Source organism: Euphorbia lathyris, chromosome 7 (assembly GCF_963576675.1).
Source record: "Euphorbia lathyris chromosome 7, ddEupLath1.1, whole genome shotgun sequence".
In the NCBI taxonomy this organism is placed as follows: domain Eukaryota; kingdom Viridiplantae; phylum Streptophyta; class Magnoliopsida; order Malpighiales; family Euphorbiaceae; genus Euphorbia; species Euphorbia lathyris.
In genome coordinates this window covers 12,172,995-12,198,463 of record NC_088916.1, presented here as the reverse complement: position 1 = coordinate 12,198,463, position 25,469 = coordinate 12,172,995, and the positions used below count along the sequence as shown (strand labels likewise).

Genomic DNA, 25,469 nt, shown 5'->3' with positions numbered 1-25,469 from the left:
AGGTATTTCGCAAGGTCGAGGTAAATATTCCATTAATTAATATCGTTAGACAAGTTCCTCGATATGCTAAGTTCCTTAAAGATTTGTGCACTAATAAAACTAAGAGAGTTGGGTATGAAAAGATTTCCATGGGTGAGAATGTGTCTGCTGTAATCCAAGGGAAAATGCCCCAAAAAAGTAAGGATAGAGGTATGTTTGTTGTTCCATGTCAGATTGGGAATACTAGTATTAAACGGGCAATGTGTGACTTAGGAGCGTCTATAAATGTCATGTCTAAGTCAGTTTATTCCTCTTTAAATGCTGGTCCTCTTGAGGAAACTGGCGTCGTTATTCAGCTTGCTAACAGATCTATTGTTTACCCCGAAGGGGTGTTGGAAGATGTTTTGGTGCAGGTTGATGGTTTAATTTTTCCAGCTGACTTCTTTGTTATTGACATGGAAGATGATGATCGTTCCTCAGAGGCATCAGAAGTCTTGTTAGGAAGACCATTCCTAACGACCGCCCGGACCAAGATAGATGTTCACAAAGGAACACTGACTATGGAATTCGATGGTAAAACAGTTCAATTTAATGTTTATGATGCCATGGAATTTCCTAACGAAGTGCATTCCGTTTGTGGTATAGATGTTACCAAACCAATAACAGAACATGCTTTTAAGTCATATAGGGAAGATGAATTACAGGTGGTTATTGAAGGAAGCACTGGAATCGAAAGTGTCAGGAAGCTGCAAGTACAGGAGCTCGAAGAGCTACAGAATGAAGCTAATGAGAGCTCAAGGATTTCCAAATTGAAGACCAAAAAATTCCATGACGTCAAAATGATAGTTCAGAAACAGTTTCAAATAGGACAGAAAGTGCTCCTGTTCCATTCACGTTTGAAATTATTTCCAGGGAAATTAAAATCATGTTGGATCGGACCTTTCTTGGTAACTAATATCTTTCCTTATGGTGCAGTGGAAATTCAGCTTTTGGAGAACGGGAAAGTACAGAAAGTAAATGGGCATCGTCTCACGCCATTTTATGAGAATATCCCGATTGAAAGTGGTGAAGTTATGGAGCTACAAGTTCCTGGAGACTAGCCTTAGTCCTCGGATGTGTCTAGCCGAAGACGTTAACTAAAGGCGCTACTGGGAGGCAGCCCAGAGTTAGTCTTGCACAAGACTAACGCCTATCGTTTACATTCAGTTTTTTTTTATTTCTTTATTATTTTATTTTATTTTTATTCCATGTAGGTTAACTGATTAAACTAACATCATCTTCTCCAAAGGATTAGAAGTTCTGAGTTTTGATTTGCAGGTAAGGAAAGATGGAGGAATGAAAGCCCAATAGAATAAGTTGGGGTGTTAATAAAGCCCAGGAGTGTTTAGAAGAAAAAAATTAGAAATGAGGGGTAAAAAGTGAAAAAGAATAAAAATTAGAAACAAGGGTTTTGAACCCACCACCGTCACTTCCAATTCCACTCTCCATTTCTTTAATTTTGATTTCTTTTCATCACTCTCTCCTTTCAATTTATTTCTTTTCATCACTCACCATCTTCAAGCAATCACACCACCGCCACCCACTCCCTCACTCCAATTTCAATCACCACCCAACCATCACTCCCACTTTTTAGAATTAAATTTGAACCCACTCACAACATCACCATCCCACTTTTTTTTTCTTTCTTACAAATTCATACAACACCTTCCATTCCACTTCCTTCAATTTCCACTTCACTTTCCTTTCCTTTGATTTATTTAGTTGGAATTTCCATTTCCTCCATTTTTTTTTATTTCCTTTTCTCTTCCCCCCTTCACAAATTCGAATAACACTAACTCCACTTTTTCATACCGCAACCAGTGATGGCCGCAACTTCTATGGACACATCGTCGTCGACACCTGAGTCACCATAAGATGGAGGCAACCACCCTGGTGATGTAGCGGTTCCTAGAAGGCGCCGAACAGCACCACCACCAAAAGGCTCGGGGTCCCCTCCCCTAAAAAGGGCAGTAAGCTTCTTGATCACTCGTTTATTTATTTATTTTTTTATCTTTTCATTGGCTGTTGAGGTTGCTGCCCTTGCCCCTAATTGATTAAATTCCGCACCGAGGACGGTGCGAGAAGAAAAGCGGGGGAGGGATGATGTATTAGAAGTGCTTTTATGTGAATATGGTTGTTGCATTTTGTTGCATTTTGATAGATGTTTTGTTGTCCATTCTGTTAGTATTTTTGTACATGTTTAATACACTCTTTAGGCTAGAAATTTGTGAAACTATTGGCATAATTTTAGAATAGTGTGAGGTAGTCGTCTCGAAAAAATGTGTTCGAACTAGTGTGAGGTGGCTGCCCTTTGTTTTGTTTCATTGAGATTTTACCATTGCTAGATCATTATCTTCCAAATAATTGATAAAGTTGCTTGTTGTTGTAGTACTGAGTCCCCTAAGTGTTATCGAGTCTTGCGAGTACCTTTCTGAACAGTCGGAGTCAAGTAAATACTTTGCCTACACGCTGACAAACTAAATTGTTTCCAACATTGCATGAAAACTCGTTTTAATAAGTTGACTTAGAAGCAGCACCACCACTTTACACCCCATTTCTGGTAAGCATTTGAGCCTAATGGAAAGAGCAAACACATTACGCATTTGCTCTATTTTCTTTTCTGAGTGCGTCTGCATAGCATGATAGTTCTAGAACTTGCCATGACATACGTTTCAAGACCCGATTGATGAATTCGAACTGTTAAAATGATAAGGGCATTAGGTTTCTTTTGTTGTTAACCTTTCCACACTTTTGAACCCTGAAAAATAAAAAATTTACCAAAATTTAACTAGCCTTTAGACTGCCAATTTGAGCCTTTTTCCCCATTTTTGATACCTTGTTTATTCCTTTGGCCAAGGATACGTTTTAAGCCTTCAGAGTCCAGTTGAAGTTTGTACAAAATGTTGGGTCGTTTGATTTTGTGTTTTGTGTCATATTTTGAACCACAAGCTCTTTAAAGAAGAGAACAACAAACTGTTGTGCTCTATAATTACTTATTGTGGTTATGAAAAAAAAAGAGAAAATAGAGGCAGAAAAAAATAAAAATGAAAAAAAAACAGAAAAGAAAAAGCCTCAAAGAAAAAAAAGAAACAGAGAAAAAGAAAAAAAAAAGAGAAGAAAAGAAAAGAAAAGAATAAATAGGTTACAGACATTTGCCTGTCCTAGTTCGTTTACTGTCTTAGTTTCTTTTGTTTATGTTCTCATTAGTTTTCATGAATATCTCGGATTGTTTTCTAGATATTCATGTGAGATTATGAATTTGTCGTCTTATGTGTTAACCTCGTACTTGTAAATATGCAGTTTTACTTTTGTTTTGGCCTAGTTTGGAGTAGTTTGCACTATTTTACTACTCTCGGATCCCCTAAAGTTTTTTTCCCCTCTCTCTCTTCCAACCCATGAGCCTAACCCACGTTACACCCTTGTTAAGTCCCTTTGATTTTCTGTTTGAATTCATACTATGTGGTGGAGGTTCGATTGATTGGCAAGCCTATGGTAACTACATTCTATGATTGTGACTTGAGTGAATCCTCTAAAATGAATTATAAGCCTAAACACAAGAGTGCATAGAGTGATCACGTGAGGGTGTTGTTGCTTCTAGTTTCTTGTTTTACACATTACGTGCAGTGTTGTTGAGACGTTTTTGGGAGTTAGAAGTATTCTAAAATTCGAAAGATTCTTGACTTGGATGATTGGTAGTCAATGTCTTTATAACGCTTAGGGGAATTAGGAACGAATGATAAGACAACCTAAGAGTATGCAGAGTTAATGCCATGATCTGGTATGCTTGAGGGCAAGCATTGGGCAAGTGTGAGGTGTTTGATAAGTGCATAATTCAACAATAAATAACCCCGCTTTTGTGCTTTATTATTGTCGTGTTTTGTTATTTTTGCGGGTTTTATTGTTTGTTTTTGGTATTTTCATCTCTACAGGCCAATGATGACTAAAGGGAGATAAATTGGGCTTAATTTGGGCCAAGCTGATGTCGGGTCGTGATCCGGAGCTGATTGGCCAAATATTGGTCTGAGTCAGAGTTAGTCTTGCACAAGACTAAGGTAGTTACGGGCTGACAGTTTCCTGCTTCGAATAGAATTGCTTTCCTGATCCGGATTTGACAATTTGAGAACAAGATTTTCAGCTAAAGCACGAAATTGTAGGAGACAAATGAGGAGGCAATTAATTTCAAATTTGAAGAAGGATTCTAGAGCTAATTTGAAGGGATTTTAGTTCCTTATTTTGAGGAGCCGTAATAGACTTAAGAACGGCAGATTTTCCAAGTCCAGAACATCAGTTTTTACATTTATTTTTTCCAGTAGAAAAACACATACGTTCCATGGCTATTGATAGCTAATTTCTTAATTTCGGTTAAGGGTTAATTCAAGGGATTTTTCTCTGTTATCGTGAGATCGTTGTATTTCACTTTTCTCAATTTATTAAACTGTTTATTTGTTCATCGTGTTTAGAGAACTATTCTCAATTGATTGTTTGTTCTATGAATGATAACTACAGGTTGTTTGTCGAATCGAATAATCATATGGCTGATTTGGTTTATTAGAGTTTCACCTAAGATAGCCAAACAAGTAGCTATTGACTATTTAAATCAAGCTAGCTTCGTATTTGGAAGAACGGACTCGAGTCGGACAAACCTGAGTTTGTCTTCCACGTGACATTAATACGAATCTAGTTGGGTTTATCTGAGTCAAATGAACAGATAAGTTAGTCCAAAATCGCCGATGCTGAGAGACGATTAATTAAGATCAGGTTCTTCTAATTCTTAAGCTGTCAATAAATTAAATCTTAGGCGCTGAGATAGGATTGTTTATTGATTAGGAACAAGTTATTTGTCGTGCTTAACTAGTTCACTATTAAGGAAGAACACGCCAAACTGACCCGGTGAATACATGAGAATACAATTTTATCTGTCAATGATCGTTAACGTATGAATTATCCTGTGATTCCCCTTGACCGAATTCATCAAAATATTATTCACAAACCTTCCTTAATTTCTGTTTTGTTCTTCTTATGATTTTTGACTTGTTACATTTAAATTTAATAAACTTCACAATTCCAAACCCCCCATTTCATTATTTTGTTAGGTCATTAGAAGTTTTAAATCAATATTATTCCCTTGGGTTCGACCTCTACTTGCTCTATTACAAATTATTCATTTAGGGAAAGTTGGGATTATTTTTAGTGGAATCGGCACCCATCAAATTTTGGCGCCGTTGTCGGGGAATAATCTAATTTGATTTGATTTCTTTTATGACCAGGTCCAACAATTCAGAACAACTTCTCTTTGAATCAGAAATAGAATTACTGGCTCGGAGGTTTCGCAAGGAAGTAAGGTTACAAAAATTACAAAGCGTTGAAACTTCGAGTTCTAGTGACGAAGAAGAAATATCCAGCGAAGAAAGTGAACAATCAGAAGAGGAAACAATGGCAGACAGAACTCTAAGACAACTTCAGGCGCAAGAGGTCAATAATCAGCCCCTATGCATCACATATCCCAACTTGGATGTGTCGTTTGAGCTGAAACCTGGGTTGATTCATTTGTTGCCCAAGTTTCACGGCATGGAGAGTGAAAGTCCTCATAAGCATCTTAAGCAATTCCATGTGGTGTGCTCCAGCATGAGACCGCAAGGAGTAACGGAAGAACAAGTGAAGTTGAGAGTGTTCCCATTCTCACTAGAAGATGCAGCCAAGGATTGGCTTTTAAATTTGCCATCAGGAACAATCACTACATGGAACCAGATGGTACAATCATTCCTGGACAAATATTTTCCAGCCTCCCGAGCGGCATTCATTCGGAGAGAAATCAGTGGAATCAAGCAAAAAGATGTGGAGTCGCTTCATGAGTATTGGGAGAGGTTCAAGAAGTTATGTGAAAATTGCCCTCAACACGGGATAGCTGAAAATTCTCTGATCCAATATTTCTATGAAGGGATGCTTAGCATGGAAAGAAAAATGGTGGACGCGGCAAGCGGAGGATGTTTCCTCGACAAAACACCAACCACGGCTAAGGAATTGATCAGAGTAATTGCAGCAACTTCTCAACAATTTGGGAAAGTTCAGGAAGGTCCCAAGAAGGCGTATGAGGCAAGCAGTTCTAACATTGAAGAGAAATTGAATAAACTGACTAGTCTTGCCGTGCTTAGGAACAAGTTATTTACCGTGCTTAACTAGTTCACTATTAAGGAAGAACACGCCAAACTGACCCGGTGAGTACATGAGAATACAATTTTATCTGTCAATGATCGTTAACGTATGAATTATCCTGTGATTCCCCTTGACCGAATTCATCAAAATATTATTCACAAACCTTCCTTAATTTCTGTTTTGTTCTTCTTATGATTTTTGACTTGTTACATTTAAATTTAATAAACTTCACAATTCCAAACCCCCCATTTAATTATTTTGTTAGGTCATTAGAAGTTTTAAATCAATATTATTCCCTTGGGTTCGACCTCTACTTGCTCTATTACAAATTATTCATTTAGGGAAAGTTGGGATTATATTTGGTGGAATCGGCACCCATCAGTAAACATAATTAATAAGTTGTTCGCGAGCAAAATTCAAGAACAAAATTAACGAATTATTCGCAAACAAAATGTTGAGCTCGAGCTCGTTAATTTTCTGACATGCGGTACCAATAAATAATATTCTTGGCTTTTTGGAATATGAAAATTATAATTAGGAAGAAGAATGATGATGTTATCATTATAGTTTAAGAACAAGTACACAAGTGAAGAAGCTACAAAATTTGAGTATCAAAAGAGAAAAATACAAAGTACATTCTATGTATGACCGTGTTAAATTCCGATTATATATAGATACGACAATTGGGTTTAGGGCTCTGTCTAGGGATGGCAACGGGTAGGGTACCCGCGGGTAGTGCCAATCCCAATCCCTTACCCGTTTATTTTTTAATTACCCGTACCCTTCCCATTACCCTAACGGGTATATATTTTGCATTCCATACCCGTCCCATTTAATTCACGGGTACCCGCGGATACCCTTACCCGTTAAGAATCAATAAATAAAATAAAAAATATTCCAAATTTAACAAAGTATAAATTTAATAAATCATCCATCTAAAATCGAACAAATTGAACCTTAATCAATAAATAAAATAGCTTAGTGGTATCACTTAATGGTTGAAGAACAAAAGGTTGGTGTTCAAATGTCAAATCTTACATCTAAAATACAATAATATTTTTTAATATTTTAAAAAATTATGACGGGTACCGGGTACCCTAGGGGGTCTTTCCATACCCGTCCCATTACCCTAACGGGTAATGATTTGTTGGGGTTTAGTGTCCTATAGACAATTGTTCTGGGATACAAATTTAATGTAAATGAAGTGTTCTTTACATCATTTGTTTTAATGAGATATATGTTTTATGACTATATAAAGGCAATCCCCTTTAAGCACTAAATAAAGTCTAATAAAAGGAAATCCGTAAGTTTGTTTAAAGTGATTATAAAGTGTTCATACAAGCATGAAGTGAGACGAAACTTTGTAATAAACTAATAAACTTAAAACCACCCCAAGTCAAGTAATATGTTTAGGATTGACATATCACTATTGAGACTTGCATGTAACAATATCTTCTGTCCCGACAGAAAGCTGATCTCACAAGCTTCATATATATAGATATCTGGACAGTTACATGGATCCGATGAAAAGTAGTTCATTAGGATTGGGGACCCGACTTGAGATAACAGGATGGGTAGATTCATCCTTGTCACCTGTTCATCTCATTGGTATTAATAGGTATAAATAATCCTCAGACTCAAAGGAATGTTAATTGGTCATTCTGGATTACGGAATGTGACGCTTTGATCCTGTTGTAACACGATCCTTAACAGAGATGACTCTGGGGTGTGAACAGCAGACGTTGGGTATCACAGGAAGTGATTGCGGGATCGTTATACATTGGATTGAGCATTTATCACTCCCGATAAATGGGAGATATGTACATGGATCGCTTGTGGAAGACTTGACTCTAAATCCTTGCAAGGTGATAGCTTAAGATTGAAATGCGGATTTCTCTTAACCTATCTAATTGGAGTTGACTCGGCCAGAACAAGTAAAACGAACGTCTCGCTATATGTGACTTGACATTATCCATAGTCATAAGATTCAGTTCAAGGACGTAGTTGATAAAGGATCGAATTATACCGTAACTAATACGGAAAGGTCAACGACAGAATCAACCTGTCTTCTTATAGCTCTAGGGGAATGATTACAGACTTGCTAATCACATACTTTCTACATCATTCCGTTATGCAAAGATTAAATATAATTCTTTGAAAATTAATTTAATAAGTTGCATACGGCTAGAAGCAATAAGAACCTAATGGGTCACACATAAGACTTGGAATCCAAAAGAGAGACATATGTTAATTAATTGATGGAAGCCCAACTGAGCCCAATAAGGCCCAATTACTAAGGGGGGCGATTTATGTATGTTAATACATAAATAATTAATTTGATTTTATCAATCCTAATTAGATTAGGATTATGAATTAAATTAATTAAAGGATAAATAAATTAGGAGTTTTAATTAGATTATATTACTCCTATTATTATCCAATAAGGTTATTATTATTATCTTTTATATTTAGATATATTAATAGATAATAATTAAGAATTCTATTCCGAATTAAATTCTTATTCAATAACCTAATTCTATCTAACTAAGGATTAGATACAAGAGAGATTATAAATACCCCTATAGGGATTTTCGAAATCCAACCCTAAGAAAAGGAGAGAGAATTTCAACCCCTAGCTCGAGGACGAGATTTTCCACCGCTTCCTTCCGTTCAATTGATTTTCATCTCTTTCTCTTTATCCCTTGATCTTGTGTTGATTAATTAGAGACAATCTACTTTGGTTGTTATAAACGGTTGATTCTAACTTGATCTTCTATTGTTTTGTTTTGTGCTCGGGAACTCGAAGTAAGAGTTGTGGGCACTTCGTTTGCAACGGTAGATAGAACTTCTGAAAGGTATTTCTTCTTATCCCTCTTTGTATGAAATAACGATTAACGGATCTTGGGGTTAATGGAAATAGGTTAAAATTTTTATATTTTCGCTGCTATACGTTAGCCTATTTTCCTTCATGATTTTGAACCTATACCCTTTTATACAGGGTACGGGTAGTCCCATTAGGGTCGGGTAGTACCGGGTATCCGCGGGTAGAGTACCTGTTGCCATCTGAGTTAATCCAACCAATTATAGTATAATAATAATAATCATACATTTTTAATTTATAATAACAAACTTATCTAATTTCATTATTTGTACGCACTAAATTTTCATATATTGGGTTGCTGAATATGGAAAATAAAAAAACCCTCTAAATATAACTAGAATATATTAGAAAATTCTATCATTTAATAAATAAAAATATTGGGTAAGACAAAATATTTTATTTGAAAATAAAATATTTTTTGATATTTTACTACAACACCGAAAAATAATTTCCGGTAGTTGTTTATGCCTTAAAAAAATTTCATCAGGATTGAAAATGGAAGAATGATCGAATCAATCATTAATGTTAATTTCCATTTGTAATGATATGATTGGCAAATATTACTTGTAATATTGATGAATTTTAGAATTTGATGATAATTGTTTTCTATTAAAATTTATGATGAGTTGCGGAGTAGAAAAAAAGTTATAGCACTAATCCTATTTTAAATTTATATTACAGAGCTAATTGTATTTATATGAAAATTATTCATAAGATAAGCGTTGGAATTCTGATTTTTTTTAAATGGTAAATGGAGTAGAGTTCTGATAAATTGAATAAAATATTTTATCCTTTTTCAAAAGGTAACATTTCCTTATTTTCTTAATATATTTCTCTGATTATCAGTTGTTTGTTTTCTTAGGAAATTCCGATAAATAAACGGGGTCTGAGAATCTACTATTTGAACAAGTTTTGCATCTTAAAAGTCACGTAAAATATATTCATAGTGCCATGTCCGTGTCTAAATTTCTAGAATTTATACCTTGATATTAATATATATTATAATTATTTGGTGTGTGATTTTTATTTGGTGCTATAAGGAAAGTTTGGAGTTAATTTGATGGGTTTATGTGTAAATTAAAAGTTTAGGATAATTATTAAAAGATTATATAAAGATGGAGGACCAAACTGGATATTTACCAGATTTGGGATATATAACCCAAACCTTTTCCAAGAACTATAGCATTCTTATGCATAGTTCTAAGTCCTAACCGAAGAGTTTTTTAGTTTCGGAAGCGTTTCTTAGACAGAATTTAGAGGAGAATCGAACGGGTGTATTTTCTTCAACTAGTAGCCAAGGTAAGTAACTATCAACTATATTTTGAGTTTTATATATATATATATATATATATAATCAAAGAATTTTCAGAAATTGATATCTTAGGGTTATACAGAAATTTTGAAAAATTGGGGTTTTTCACGATCTTGCTTTTTATTGTGAAATTATAGTTCAAATGAAGCTATTGATTATGATTATATGTGAATTACAGATTTTACTTGGTTATGTTGATTTGAGGTTTCGTTTGGTTGATAGATTTTGGAGTTTTTATTGATTAAGGATTGATATTTTGGAGAATGAAAAAATTATGAGCTTGATTATGAAATATATACATATATGTTTTTGGTTTATATATATATATATATATGGAATAAAATGTTTGGTATCCATTAAGAGTCGTCCGGTTGGGTGGTTTCGAATCTAAAAGACCATATTTAGTGAGAAATATGGCATGTGTACACAGTCTGAAAACCTATCGGTATGGCAGTGAAGTATCGGGTAAGACCCTATGGGATAATGTTAAAAGACGTCTCGTGTATGTTGTGAATTGTGATTGATTGATAAGGGGATGAACTCAAAAATGGATACAATATTTTAAGTTTTTGGTTTAGTACCTTGACTATATTATGAACTTAAGTTTTGAGTATATTTTATAAGGTTTTGATTAAATCCTTTATAAATGTATATATGTAGTTATGTTAAGTAAAATTGGTTTTTTATAGCTGATAGTTTCTTATTGAGATTTTTGTCTCATTTTTCCAAATGTTTTTAATGTTTTGTTTTAGGCGAAGAAGTGCAAGGTACCGAGAGGGGTACTCGATCATAGGGCGATGTTCGGTTACAGCTACGAGGTTCAAGTTGTCCCTAGGGTATTGCATCCATTTTGTTCATGTACATATATGTGGATAGTATATGTTTAAGGACACTTGTATATCTTGTTTTTGGTAATGTCCTTTTGTTTGGTATGTATTATCTACATGTATATATATAATTAGCTGAAGTTGAGAACTTGTGGAGCAGTGTGATATGGGTTATGAATAAGTCATAACTTTGAGCTAGAGATATTAGAGAATTGTCTATATAGGTAATGCGAAAAAATCAGATTCATATCTGAACCTTATGATGCATTTTTCGACCAGATATAGGCCGAATATGTCATGGAGTCGTAAATAAAAGTTCTTTATTTTTGTCTTACGTTTACAGGGGTTTTTGAATCGCCTTAATCGGACTCCGTATGAAGAAGTTAGGCTGGAAACGACATATGTTGGTTATTTTAGCTTTAAACCAGAATTTGGTTTTTGTTTTGATTTTTCTCCTTATTTGAGAGACACTGCTACTGATTTATATAATAAGCCAGTGGTAATGTCCCGCCGTCTTATCTGATCTGATTTTAGATCGGGTTTGACACATAGCCCTTAAACTACAATGTTGTTAATATTAACATTCTCTAATTTTTTTTTTTAACTGAACTAATATTACTGAAAAACTGATCTAGCATCATTGCAAACTGTTTGCCAAATTTGAGTCAGACAATCCTCCATGATTTAGCCAAATCAGTACCCCAATCAGCAAGAGAATAACGTCTCTAAATTTCATTTTATAACATAAAAATCCTTATATTTCATATAATACTAATATTAAAATCCAAATAAATCATGGTTAAAAAAGTAACAAAATCATGACCTAAAAATAGATATTTGATCATAATTTATAGTGATATGAATAAAAAAAATCAAATGGTCAAACTTGTCCATTAACAAAATGTTAGTATCATGTAACATGTCAAGAACGAAATGAAGTTTATGATCCATAATATTAGCAGCGCTGACAAAGTAGTAGTTTCCGATAAATAGAGTATAAACTAGATCTGAGCATGGGCCGGCAAGTCCGCCCGGCCTGCCCAAGCCCAGACTCATTTAGTCGGGCTTGAACACATAAAAATGATGTTATAAACTCGCCAAAAACTGGGCGAGCTTAGGCATCGGTCCGACCCGACCCGGCCCGATATACTATATATAAATTATAAATTATATAAATATATCAGATCCGCACTTAGCCAATATATATTTATATAAATTATAAATTTATTTTATATTTTTTGGTTTAATGGCGGATACAGTATGTTTTTTGGAATTCAATTGAGCATTGAATATGTTTTTTTGGTTTAATTGTTTTTGGTGTCACATTTTAAATTTAATTGTATTTTTTGGTGTGATATTTTAATTTTAATTTTTTTAATATACAGATGGGCTTAGACGGACGGGCTTGGGATTCATATCTTAGGCCCGAGTCCGACTAAATTTCTTGCGGGCTAAGATGGGCTTGGGCTCGTCAGGCTTTATTAAAAGCCCGACAGACCCAACCCAGCCCAGCCCATGTCCAGGTCTAGTATAAACGAGTTGAGCCGCTCATGAGCGACTCAGTGTTCGGCTCAATAAAAACTCAACCGTGTTCGGTTCGAATTATAAACGAGCTGAGCTTGAGCACATCGAAACTTGTTTACAAAGTTCGCGAGCATACTCGGCTATTGGTTTATGAACAAGCTCATGAATAAGCTCAATTATAATAAAACTTGGTTCAATTATTCTTTTTAATAGTATTTCTATAAAGGAAGAAATATAAAAAAACTATTGAATTTTGTGTGAAACTTTAATTTTGTGGATTTCACAACTATATAATTTTGTGTTAAAAAAATTTCAAATAAATATAATTAATAAGTTGTTCGCGAGCAAAATTCATGAACATAATTAACAAACTGTTCGCAAACAAAATGTTGAGCTCGAGCTGGTTAAATTTCTGATGAGCCGTGCTTGACTCGGCACAATTAGAGCCCACCAATAAACAATATTCTTGGCTTTTTGGAATATGAAAATTATAATTAGGAAGAAGAATGATGCTGTTAGCATTATAGTTTAAGAACAAGTACACAAGTGAAGAAGCTACAAAATTTGAGCGTCAAAAGAGAAAAAGTACAAGGTAAATTCTATGTATGACCGTGTTAAAATTCCGATTATATATAATATAGGCACAATACACAGCCCTCCAACTTTCTAAATTGTTCAGTTCAAGTCCTATACTTCTATTTATTTTTAATTGAGCCTCCAAATTTTATTTTTCACTTATTTGAGTCTCTTTGTATACTTCAAATGGGGCTGATTGAAGAAAAAAGTAAGCCTATGCATAATGCACTTCAAGTTCAAGAGACTCAAATGACAAAAAATGAAAAGCTGTGGCTCAATTTTATAAAAAGTAGAAGTATAAGGACTCAATGAGCAAAATGTAGAAAGTTGAGGAGTCTAACAATGGATTTTGCCAAATATATATGATATGATAAATCTCACCAGGATATGAGGAAGATAGCAGCAAAGAAAAAGAAGTTAGTCCTTACGGATTGTGTTACAATCCTCGAGTTCGACATCGAAGCCGGTGCGTTTTCGGACAGAAGAAGCAACATCAGGAGATATTTTGCATTTATTCTGCAATTCCTTAAATCTCTCAACATCAAAACTCTGCTTCTTCAATAGCTGTCTTTGCCTAGAAAGAAAGAGTCTCTTCATCAAGTCTTGGTAAGTTGGATCTCTTGAAGTGAACAAGAAGTATGCATAGCCTACTATTATGCCTGTTGTTGTTGCGAAAAACGCTATTGGTTCCATGACGTCCCATGAAAATTCCCAGAATGTTAGTCGAAAGAATAGTGAAATCTGCACTATAAAGAACCCAAGCCCTGACCAAAGGACACGGCGAACCTGCCTATGCGCCTGTATGTCAATTTCTTCCTTCCTTTCCTGCAGATGTTTTAGCTCAGCCCTCATAGGGTCATCTTCCGGAGTAAGTGCCAGAGGCATCGCTCTTTTAACCAGTTCTACCACCTGAACACAAGCAAATACACGAATAAGTAGTTGCGAAAGCTAGAAACGATTTCCCCCCGAAGACTCAAACAATAGATAAGCACGATTAAAACCAGCACGTGCAAATGCACATGAAGATGCTGCTGGTTATTGTTGAAAACAGATACATACCTCTAACTACTTCGCACTTCTATTCATTCATGATGACGCACATGATCTAACCATTGTTTTGGCATCTTACCTTTCTGTAATTTTCATGTGGGTAACAAGTAACAATGAGTTTTTCAAGACTAATCATGTTCAGTAGAACGTACGGTGACATGATGCTGAACACATCCACAAAAAGAGGACAGAATGTATACGAAAGAGCGCAGACATAAGTAACAATTTCCACCAAATGAACCAGCAAGCATAAAAGGAGGTAGAAGAAAGTAGAATGATACATCACTATATTACTCAACTTTTGAGCAGCTTCTACTCGAAGAAAGAGAGAAGTTCGCTAGTACTCATGCAGACAAAATCATGAAGTTATGTGAACGTTAAAAGATAACTAATTGAACAGCAGCACAAGTCAAAACTCAAAACTAGGCTGTGTCCTAACACGTTCAACGTTTCCTCAGGAAGTTAGTTTTGATCAGATGGGTGCTAATGATGTTTCTTGAACTAACTTATTTCAGAAAACAAAATAAGTATCATCTGGACATCTTCCAAGTTCCAAAATTAGAACTTAGAGGTGTAGAATCTTCATTTTTGTGCTTCTGCCAGAGGGAAACATCTTAGAATACAATTTCTCCCCATATTGGGAGGAAAGCTGGAGATTCATAGCCACACCGTAGGCCACGGAAAGGTGAAAACCTACATCCTTGTAACAAGAAATCTTCACCAACAGTATGTGATAGAGAATGTGGTAGATAATGCTAGATGATAATAATGGGCAATCACGGAATAGAAAGTGACGTGCATACCGCTAGCTGAAGTTTGTTATATTAGAGGTTATATAGTGATCAGTTAGGGAGAGTGGAATTGGAATACATTTTGGGAATCGGCCTTTTGGCTTGGGCCTACAGACATCGAAAAAGGCTATACCATTTGCTGCAAATCAACATGGAGCTCAGATAGACAAACAACTAGCTATATCAAATCTCAAATCATGACAAACTGCATGAAATTCTTGAACAAAGTTCGTTATGATTGTAGTGGGATCCGACACTCACAAATAGAATTGACCGTTCAATGATAGAGGAGTCATACTTCCTTACGAACAAGAACATTTATAAACAACACACCAACTTCAATGATTGAACAAATTTTTCTATGTGCACCAGCAGCTGATGTAAGCTCAAACATTCTGTTCCCCAAGAACCTTGAGATTAATCGAATGATCCACAATGATCATCTCATATTTCTTTCACAAGAAGGCAATATACACCAGCCAAAGGAAAAGAAAAACGAGATATACGGTAGACCTTCTTTAGTCCGATTAAACAAAAGCTTTACCAATATAATATAGCTTGTCAATTTCATAACACTTTTACATTCTGGTATTTCTAATTCTGTTTGTACTATTTCTGGGCCACAATGAAAAACAGCAATTTGATGGTTACAAGTGGGATATCCAATTCAAGAACATGCTAGGCCCCATACTGTGACATCCCCAGACATGAAAAAGAGGTATCCTCACTCTGTACTACTGCATTATGCTTAAAGTTCAATCACATTTTACCTAAAACTGCCCTACATGTTTCTGTTTGTCACTAACAAGACAAATAAAAGATAAAGAAACTAATCATGCTTCTCTTAACCCAACAATTCATGACATATACACTTTATTGATGTCTTAACTACTGCAATCATGGAGATGAGAATGTAACCGTGATTAAAATACTTATGCGGGAGAGTTTCGCCTCCCCAGAGGGACCTACATGGCTCGAATCTGGATGATTTAGGTTTAGGCCCAAAAAAACTACTGCAATCATAACCTTGGAGCTGTTTAGTGTTTTAAATCTGTACTAAAATGCAAGGCTGAGCATGATATATAATAAGAGGCAACATAGGAAAGCAGAACATCATGAATTGATTTGACAGGTCCCGTGATTACAGCAATAAAGCAAAACAAAACAAAAAGAAGGAAAATGATTTTTCTCAAGGAGCACCAATAGAATCCAATGATAATGAAAGGAAATGGACACAAAATGGAATATGCTCCATACACAGGGGAAAGGGGGGAAATAAGGTACCTTATCAGGATGGAGATAAACCTTGTCTCGGAAGAGAAGGATGACACCAGCCTCATCCATAACACGAGCAAAAGCCATGGCTTCTTCTTGAGTTCTAGCAACACCCATGCTTTTACAAGCTTCAAGAAGATCAGTATAAGGTATTATCTCTTTCCCATCCATCCCTAATTTCAATTTCAATCCTTCCACATTCACTAGCCTCATCAATCTCTTCACCTCTCCACAAGTTATACTTTCAGTATCTACTTTCCCCCCTTCTCCTCCTCCTTCCTTTTTGCCGCTGCCATTAGAATCAGACGAAGACGACGTTGACATTAAGTAATACTTGCTCAACAGCGTCGCACCCGGCCGTCCTTCTCTTCCAAAACATGAAGGTTGAAGAATCGGATACCTTCCCGATCCCAACAAAACCGGTGAAGCCGTGAGTGACGGAGTCGACCTCACCACCACCGCCGCCGTAGATGCGGCGGCTGTGTGCTTGAAAACACCAGAAGACCATAATCTCCTCCACATTGTATGAGTTTTAGACTTGGATTATTGTTTTATGTATCAAAATTAACATTAGAACATGTTAAAAACAATCAAAGATGATATCGGATCGATAGAACAAAGACAGATCTATGAACCTGCACATTAGGATTGACTTTGTTGTGTGAATTAAGAAATCCTAAAATACATGAATTTGAAAATCAAAAGAAAGAGAGCATCTTCTCTTTCTTAAAATAAAAACCCAAAAGCGTAGGCCACTAAGTAGGAAAGTTGAAGGAAATGGTAAAGGTTAAAAGGGAAACGAAGAAATAGCTAATAAATGTCCAAATGCCGACGGAGAGGGCGGATATGGCCGGTGGTCTACCATTCTCCAAGTGTTTGAATTTCCGATAGATTAATCCTGCTCATGTCCTTGTTCTTTGGAAATTTTTGGATTTTGGATGTAAGATTTTTGTTGCAAATTTTTTTTTCTTGGTTTGCGGATTTACGAATAGAGGTCTGTGGTTTAAAAGTTTGTAAATTGAGATTTCTAATTTGTTACGGTGTTCAGTTAATGAATATTTGAGTCAATTGGTCGGTTAAAAGATGCTTTCAATGTACTGTAGTTAATTTGGAGATTCTGGGTTTATATGTGTGATAATTTGTAAAGTCGGTCCCTATATTTGTTTCAAATCGCTTTTTAAAGTATGTCGCCTTTGTGCCTCGGGTGGGCCGTGAAGCGTGCTTGTCCGCTCTCTCGGGTGGTTATGTGATATGGGTTTAGACAGGCATTTTTTGAAAGACCTACATGTTTGAACTGGAGCAACCACCAGTCAATATGGGTGTAAACGTTATTGTACGTCTATTCATTGTTATTTTGACTCCGTTTTTCATGATGTTGGGATAAAGATTGTCTGCGAAGACTTTTGAGTTCGTTTATCCTGTTATGTGTAGAAACGACATAATCTCATCCTACCTCGCTCGATAGATCAGTACTATCATGACATTATGTGTTTACTATTCATTTGCTTCGGATATTGATACAAGTCGGATGTTCGTGCGATTCCTTTTCGGAAATTCAGAATTTAGAGCTTGTTTTAGTTGGAGATTAGGCGTATAACATATCCATAATCACATTTATTAAATTAAAATTCAATCTTAATTTCTCATATATCACGTATGAAAAGATCCAAAATATGAATTTTAAATAAGAGTCTTTTAATTATATTATGAAAATACCAACGCTTTTTGTGTGAATTAGATTATAACATTTTTTTTTTTTGAGTAAAAATGGTAAGCTAGAACTAGAAGGACTATGGACATCCCAACCACCTTTAGGAGACCTAAAAGAATTAGGTCTGAAATATTACTAAAGAGAAAACTACAAAATGCAACCAATGAAAAGAATGAAATTGACACAAATCTAATTCAATAAATGAATTTATATGTTACTTCATTAGTTCCTTAAACTTGCTTAAAGTTTCATGATTAAATTCAAAATTTATAAAAATAGTGGGCGACTATATACCGCACTAAAATTCCGGTTCACCGCCCTGTATTGACCTTTTTGCCCTTCTCATTATTTCAAACATAAGTTTTGAAATTCCAAATCCTCTCAACATCTTTTCCATTCTAAAAAAAACCGACCAAAAACGAGATGGCACGAAGAGGAGGCATCGGCAAAGGATACATGGGTATTACGGTAAGTATTTCCATAAAAAAAGTTATCAAAATCGTGAGTAATCGGGCCGAAATTCGGGATTAAAATCCCAGAATTTCGCCTAGGCGGGCGCCGGAATCCATCTCCACCTACGGTGGAACGCATGAACTATGCGTTCCACCGTAGGTGGAGATGCAGCGTGTCGAGCGATCCACCCTAAGGTGGATCGCACGGCGCACGCGCTCCACCGTAAGGCGGAGCGCGCGGCGCATGCGATCCACCTTAGGGTGGATCGCTCGACGTACGCGTTCCACTTAAGGTGGAACGCGTACAACGCATGCGCTCCACCTTATGGTGGGGCGCATGCGCCACCCGTTTGGCCTAAGGGCCAAACATTTACGGCGCACTGGTCGGCCCTAAGGCCGACTGGTGCGCCGCACCCGTTTGGCCCTTAGGGCAGGTGGTGTAAACCACCCGCCCAGGCCAAAAAGGGGCAAATTTTGAATTTTTTTTAAAAAAAATTGCACGGACCGGGCGTAGGCAAACCCGAACGTATAGAAAAAAAAATTATGTTAAATTGAATATACCTTATAAATAAATAATATTACAGGATAAGGAGGGAGCTGACCCTAGACGCACGTCTTCACGTCCTGTTACTGCATCTGCTCGACGGGACCGGGAGGAGCAGCAGCGGTTTATGGCGGACGCCCGGAGGGCACATGCTGCACAGGCGGAGCGTGCTGAGGGACGGGATGAGGCGGCTGGTATAGACATGGACGGGGATGCTTCTATGCATCGTCCTAGTGCTGATACTATCCCCATAGATCGTGGCGTTGTGACGAGGGGTCGAGACGGACGATTTTCTTCTACCGCAGCATCTTCTTCTGGTAAGAGAAATTAAAAATGTGTTTATTTGTATTTGTGTTAATCGTGATTATTGAAAAATATACTAAAAAATTAATGTCTACCGTTTGCTGTAATTTCAGGTAGCAGCAAGCGATCGAGGAGTGTAGAGGATGACTGGGTTGTGAAGGACCCCGTCCCCGGGGGTCCATTTGATGGTGCTGTGATCCCGAGCTTTTTGGGACATATTGCATGTGCTATATGGGCCGGTCAGGACAGGGGCGTCCTTAGGTGTCATACCAGATCAGGGTATTGCACGAAGCTGAGATTATGGTACAGTGGTTCTTCCCGGACGATTCAGTCGCGTATCGAGTCATCTGGCTTGTTCCATTTACCTGGTATTATGCACAGTCACATAGATGATGCACTGATCACGACATTTGTTGAGCGGTGGCAGCCAAACACGTCATCATTTCACATGCCATTTGGCGAGATGACCATTTTGATGCATGATGTGTGGGAGATATTGCGCATCCCCGTAGATGGTGCTATGGTGACTGCTGATGCGACTGTTGATGAGCTTAAGGAGTGCGTGATGGATTAGTTTGGGGTGACTCGGGTTGAGTTAGATGCCCGTCATTATGCTTCTGGTGGTATACGAGCCGCTTCCGTCATGGAGCGCTGTGGAGGTGATCGGATTCCTGAGACCCAGGCTATAGCTTGGACGTGGCTGATGCTCGGTTCCACCTTGTTCGTAGACAAGAGTTGTGACCGCATCCGACCTTCTTGTCTGTTAGAGGTGCAGGACTCGGCGGCTGGAGCCGTTGGACTTTCTTGGGGATCAGCTGCACTAGCATATCTATACCGTCATCTTGGTATTGCTACCAGAGGAGATTGCGGGCAGATGACGGGTTGTATGACATTGCTCCAGTCCTGGATTTATGAGTATTTTCCTTGCTTCAGGCCACATCGAGAGGCAGTTACAGTTGACCCGGATCTTCCTAGGGCTTCGTTGTGGCCATCTATATCGATGGAGAAGAGCGATGAGCGGCTGAGAGCATTTCGTGCCCGGCTTGATGTGTTGACAGCAGATGAGGTATACTTGCTTTATAATTATAAATACTATTCAATTAAAACAAATTTGTGTATTACTTGTATGTGTTAATGTAATTTTATACATCGGTAGGTCATGTGGATGCCGTATGGCCCTGATGCCATTACTGAGACCCCGAGGACTCTATATTCTGGATGGATACGGTATCGGGATGTGATCGAGCCGTACATGCCGGGGCGATGCCTTCGACAGCTTGGACATGTGCAGACCATTCCTAGACCGATATTGCAGCCTTCTAAGGCTGTTCGCCCGTGGACCAGTTTGAAGTATCGTGTAGAGGTGCCAGCTGTGATGGTGCAGGGTATTTGGGACTCTTTTCCCCAGTCGTCCGTCCTTATACTGTCTGTATTCACTCCAGCACATACTCCATCAGATTGTGAGGATCAGTACATGCATTGGTACACCCGTCACTCACACCCTCGTCTACTTCCGGAGATTGTTGCACCCGGACCGGCTGTTTATACTCGCTCGAACAGTGAGATTGTAAGTTATTTTTGGTTTTCTTGACTGGTCTAGTAATGTGAAATGATATTTACTGAAATGTGAAATGATATTAACCTTGTTTTTTGTTCCTTACTTTTTTACAGTGGGTTAGTCGATTATCTGACTGGGGTGAAACTGTGCTGGATCACATGAGTCATCTGGACGAGGATGCTGCGATTGTATATAGGCAGTCGTTAGAGGAGATTATGGATGCTTGGCATTTGGTCAAGTGACTTATGACTGTATTTTGTAGTATTTTAGTACTATTTTGACAGAATTTGGTGGATTGATATTTTAGTACTTTTTTGTGGTATGTTTTGTTATTATTGCAAATTTAAGAATACATTAGAACGACATAAACTGCATAAACTGTAAAAATACATTAGAACGACATAAACTGAAAAAAGACATTACAACGACATAAACCGGAAAAAAAAGACATTAGTCACTATCTTCTTCGTACACCTGAATGTTTGGTGAAGATGTCGCTAGTACACCTGACTGTATTGCAATGTATATCTCTTTCTCCTCTGCAATATTCGTCTCATATTCCACAGGAAAAATGTTCCATGGAGCATTTCCTCTATTTCTTGGCCAAGCTCGTCCTGGCAGGTAATCGTTCTTTGAAGCGCTGATACTCTGTAGTACTCGAACCTCTAATTTATAGCGATCCCAATTTTTCACGATCGAGTAAGGATAAGTTCGATGAACCTCATGAGAAATTTCAGACTCTGTCCATCTTAAAAAGATGATGGAGTTGAAATTTTTTTTAGGGATGATTCCCCTCTGATTATCACGCAATAGTCTGGCGAACATAGCTTTCCAGTCATCAATAGGCATAAACCACTTCAGAAATGTTTGAATATGACTAGGAATATTTCCTTCATTCAAATTGTTCAACCATTCCTCTAGAGCAAATTCAAAAGGCATGTAATTCATATAACATAAGAACCACAACATGTGTAGTGAGTATATTGGAAACTCACCAGCAGACGGAAGCTTGAAGCAAAACATAAATGGAAATTCAGGATGGAACATTGTTGGACTCACAAATGTCTCTCCATATACACGGATTGCGTAGTATTGATAATCAAGCATCTTCGTCGTGCAATCAGACTTATTCAAAGTTGAAACTATGCTTTTCTCGGGAGGAAAATTAGGGAACTCGTTGGTAAAATCAGATGAAGCCATTTATGTTTGAGAGTTTTCGTTGATCGTAATGTAAAGAGTAAATGTGGATAACTGAAGTAGCAACATTGTTTAATTTTATAGATGGAGAATATAGCCATTGGAATATAGACGTTGGAATATAGACGTTGGAATATAGCCGTTGGAATATAGACGTTGGAATATAGACGTTGGAATGTGGATAACTAAAGTAGGGGGCACCGGAAAGTTAGGCGATAAATTTAAACGTATGTAGTGCTGGCAGTGATTCCCTAAATGAGCTATACAAATCTCACGTGATGGTCTTGTAGCAGTCGATGCGGCATACAATGGTAAGATAGTACCACACAACGCTAATGTGTCCCCACCTGAGAAGCCAAATAACATGATAGCAGAATTGTACATGGTAGCAACCGGCCACAAGTCATCCCAAACGATCATCCAATAATCCGGCGTACAACCTGCACCGTCCCAACTTACTCTACGAAGAGCTGCATCAACAGTATCAACAAACACTCTTTGATACAAACAACGGTTAGCAATTACTTCATTTCGAATGTGATGCCTAACTGTCTGCCACGCTTCTTCGTCACCAAAAATGTAAGTTGCTACCGTACGGAAACCACAATTTCCATCACCTACAACGTCGTAGTATGATTCGACGTATGGTTTAATTATGCCAACTATTTTATCGGTATGTACGAATTCAGAACCATGATACGTTTTTCCATCTGCATTCATGTATATTAGTGTAAAACAACTCTATATTGCAAAACAGTTATAAAAAAAAGTTAGGTTTATCAGATATAATTTACCTGATGAGGCAGCATTATGTACCGAGGATGATGAGCTAATTCTGCCACTTCTACCACGACTCCTAGATGAACTAGTAGAACGAGCTCGTCCACGACGAGTTTCATTATATTCCCAAGAACTCGGCATACGTTTTGTGGATTTGCTCACCTTAGGTCGCCCCCGCACGTTAATTTTGACATCGGGTTCGGTGTACTGAGCTTGATCAGGGTGTAGTTGATCATGGATAAACATTGAAATATTACGCATTACGGATGGGTCGGCTTTAGAGACTTGGTCCACTAAGGACTTAAAATATCGCTGCTCCTAGTTCAGATCATTACGCCCGTCATTTTCATCAGTGTGACCATGATTGATTAAAAGTGTTCTCCAAAACACGTGAACACTCTCAGAACTGATCATTTGTTCCAGATCACAAGCTCGTTTCAGTTCACATGCACATGGTATCTTATGCGATGTTCTCAATACACAACCGCAACGCACGTACACTTCATGGCTCAACCCTCTCATACGCTCTAACTCTTGATTCAACAACTGCAGACAATAATGAGAGACTTTGAATACAAGTTGGCTTAATGGGCGTCCGGTGAAAGTGACTGCTTGACGAAGCCGCGACTGTTCAAGCATGTACCTGATACGAAGACAAAATTATTATTAGTTAGTGAAATGATACAACCCTAAATGCAAATTCCAAAATCGCAGTAGAAGAAATTGCAAATACCTTATATTGGTTGCTTGTGATTCAATCTGCTTGTGAACCTTCTGCCATACCGTGTCAAGGGACCCAGTTGCCGTATTGAGCCATTGCTTTAGACTAGCATGTTCGCTCTCCACTCGACAAGTAGTTGTGTTACCAAAATGTAGGAACTCCTTTGTCCAAGCAACAACAAACTTCTCCTTATGCACCAACCACGTCTCCTCAACATACGAGATAACTCCTTTGAACCTGCTCATCTTTTCCTTCATCATCATAAGATTGGTCTCGTACTCCTCAATGGTTAATGATTCTAATATTGTTCTCCATTTGCCATTCTTGAATTTAGAGGCAAGGCCTTTATCTCCAATGATTCTATACACACGATCTTCCACATCCTTATTAATATGCCAAGTGCATAGCAAGTGCGCTGCTTGTGGAAAAACTTCTTGTATCGGCTTTAATAACCCAAGCTCCCTGTCACTAACAACAACGGTCGGGTTAAGATCATCCCCAAGCAAAATCTTCAGCCTTTGCAAAATCCAACGATAGCTCCCTTCGGTCTCGTCTTTAACAATAGCATACGCTATCTTGAAGTTATTATTGCATGGCGTCATCCCAACAATCTCAACAAACGGCATTTTGTACTTGTTTGTTTTGTACGTTGAATCAATGTCGATGTACCAGTGGTAAGTCCTGAACATATCAACTGACTCTGGATGTGCCATGAACACATGCGTTATCACACCTGAATCAGCCTGTGTGTAATTGACCTATTTGTTCTCCACAGCAATATGGTAGAATTGACTAGCCAGGTCTCTACCTTCAAACGCGTCCCTCCTCACTTTGTCCCTGTAATTATATATGTGTTTAATTACTGAGTTGTCCTCTGGGTGTTTTTCTTTAACTGCTGCTAAAATAGCACAAGGCTTTGCTTGAGCTGAAGACATATCACGCACAATTTGTTTAGATGCGATACTGAGTTCGCTCATTTGCCGACTTCCCTCTGGATACATACGCATTGTATGGTTATGCATTCCAGTTAACCCAGCCTTAGCCTTTATCCCCCATCCCGAAAGGTCTGCATGTTGATAGGCTTTAATCTAAAATTTACATCGGCACGCTTTAGTTTTACTTTTCCTAATTGCAGGATCTTCATCATTTTTCACAACACCTCTATATCGTTCACCCCGTGAACAGCGCAACAACTTCTGTTTACCCCCATTTTTGTGCGAAGATATTACAAGCTCAAACCCATTCTGAATAGCTATCTTTTTTGCCCAATCAATAGCATCCTGACTGGAGGGGAAAACGGTATCCGTTATAAAACGCGAACTATAATCAATGTTATCGGGGTTCCAATCTTCTATCGGTACCTGAATATACGAAAAATTTACATTAAAATTACAAAAAAAAATACTTCGGGCCTATTTCTCCCGTTCGAAATTAGTTCGGGGCAATTTTTGCCCACTTTTGCCTGAACGGGCAGGCTACCCGTTCCACCATAGGTGGAAACGGGCAGCGCGTACTGCCCGTTCCAAAGGTGGAACGGGTGGCGCGTACCACCCGTTCCATGGGTGGAGCGGGTGGCGATTACCACCCGTTCCATGGGTGGAGCGGGTGGCGATTACCACCCGTTCCTTAGGCCGATCGGGTAGTTCATCCGATCGGCCTAAGGAACGGGTGGTAATCGCCACCCGTCCAGGCAAAATTCGAATAAAAAAAATAAAAAAATGATTAATAACGTTTTTAATTCTCGTAATATTACCTCGTGTTCGAACTCATTGTCTTCGGGAATGTTTTGATCCATT

The 25,469-nt window shown here is 37.7% G+C and overlaps 3 protein-coding genes across 3 annotated transcripts; 1 reads left to right on the top strand and 2 right to left on the bottom strand.

The window, feature by feature from the left end:
- Nucleotides 1–13,209: 13,209 nt before the first annotated feature.
- LOC136235661 (calcium uniporter protein 6, mitochondrial-like) lies at nucleotides 13,210–17,282 on the bottom strand. The gene is made up of 2 exons (XM_066025497.1): nucleotides 16,417–17,282; nucleotides 13,210–14,200 (listed from the first exon to the last, which is right to left on the bottom strand). The coding sequence occupies exons 1-2, from the start codon at nucleotides 16,927–16,929 to the stop codon at nucleotides 13,709–13,711; spliced, it is 1,005 nt and encodes a 334-aa protein (XP_065881569.1). The 5' UTR covers nucleotides 16,930–17,282; the 3' UTR covers nucleotides 13,210–13,708.
- Nucleotides 17,283–18,223: 941 nt separating this feature from the next.
- LOC136236005 (protein MAINTENANCE OF MERISTEMS-like) lies at nucleotides 18,224–21,217 on the top strand. Its single transcript, XM_066026130.1, has 5 exons — nucleotides 18,224–18,586; nucleotides 19,155–19,431; nucleotides 19,531–20,483; nucleotides 20,574–20,984; nucleotides 21,089–21,217. The coding sequence occupies exons 3-5, from the start codon at nucleotides 20,061–20,063 to the stop codon at nucleotides 21,215–21,217; spliced, it is 963 nt and encodes a 320-aa protein (XP_065882202.1). The 5' UTR covers nucleotides 18,224–18,586; nucleotides 19,155–19,431; nucleotides 19,531–20,060.
- Nucleotides 21,218–23,270: 2,053 nt separating this feature from the next.
- LOC136236004 (protein FAR-RED ELONGATED HYPOCOTYL 3-like) lies at nucleotides 23,271–24,423 on the bottom strand. Its single transcript, XM_066026129.1, has 2 exons — nucleotides 23,686–24,423; nucleotides 23,271–23,595 (listed from the first exon to the last, which is right to left on the bottom strand). Exons 1-2 carry the CDS (start codon nucleotides 24,384–24,386, stop codon nucleotides 23,271–23,273), a joined length of 1,026 nt encoding a protein of 341 aa, XP_065882201.1. The 5' UTR covers nucleotides 24,387–24,423.
- Nucleotides 24,424–25,469: the final 1,046 nt, after the last annotated feature.

Coding starts and splice junctions, on each gene's coding strand:
- LOC136235661 (XM_066025497.1), bottom strand. CDS start 16,929: ATGTGGAGGAGATTATGGTCTTCTGGTGTTTTCAAGCACACAGCCGCC. Junction 14,201..16,416: donor TTTATCTCCATCCTGATAAG/GTACCTTATTTC, acceptor GCTTGTGTTCAG/GTGGTAGAACTGGTTAAAAG.
- LOC136236005 (XM_066026130.1), top strand. CDS start 20,061: ATGGAGCGCTGTGGAGGTGATCGGATTCCTGAGACCCAGGCTATAGCT. Junction 20,484..20,573: donor ATGTGTTGACAGCAGATGAG/GTATACTTGCTT, acceptor ATACATCGGTAG/GTCATGTGGATGCCGTATGG. Junction 20,985..21,088: donor CTCGCTCGAACAGTGAGATT/GTAAGTTATTTT, acceptor ACTTTTTTACAG/TGGGTTAGTCGATTATCTGA.
- LOC136236004 (XM_066026129.1), bottom strand. CDS start 24,386: ATGGCACATCCAGAGTCAGTTGATATGTTCAGGACTTACCACTGGTAC. Junction 23,596..23,685: donor TCACAAGCAACCAATATAAG/GTATTTGCAATT, acceptor TCTTCGTATCAG/GTACATGCTTGAACAGTCGC.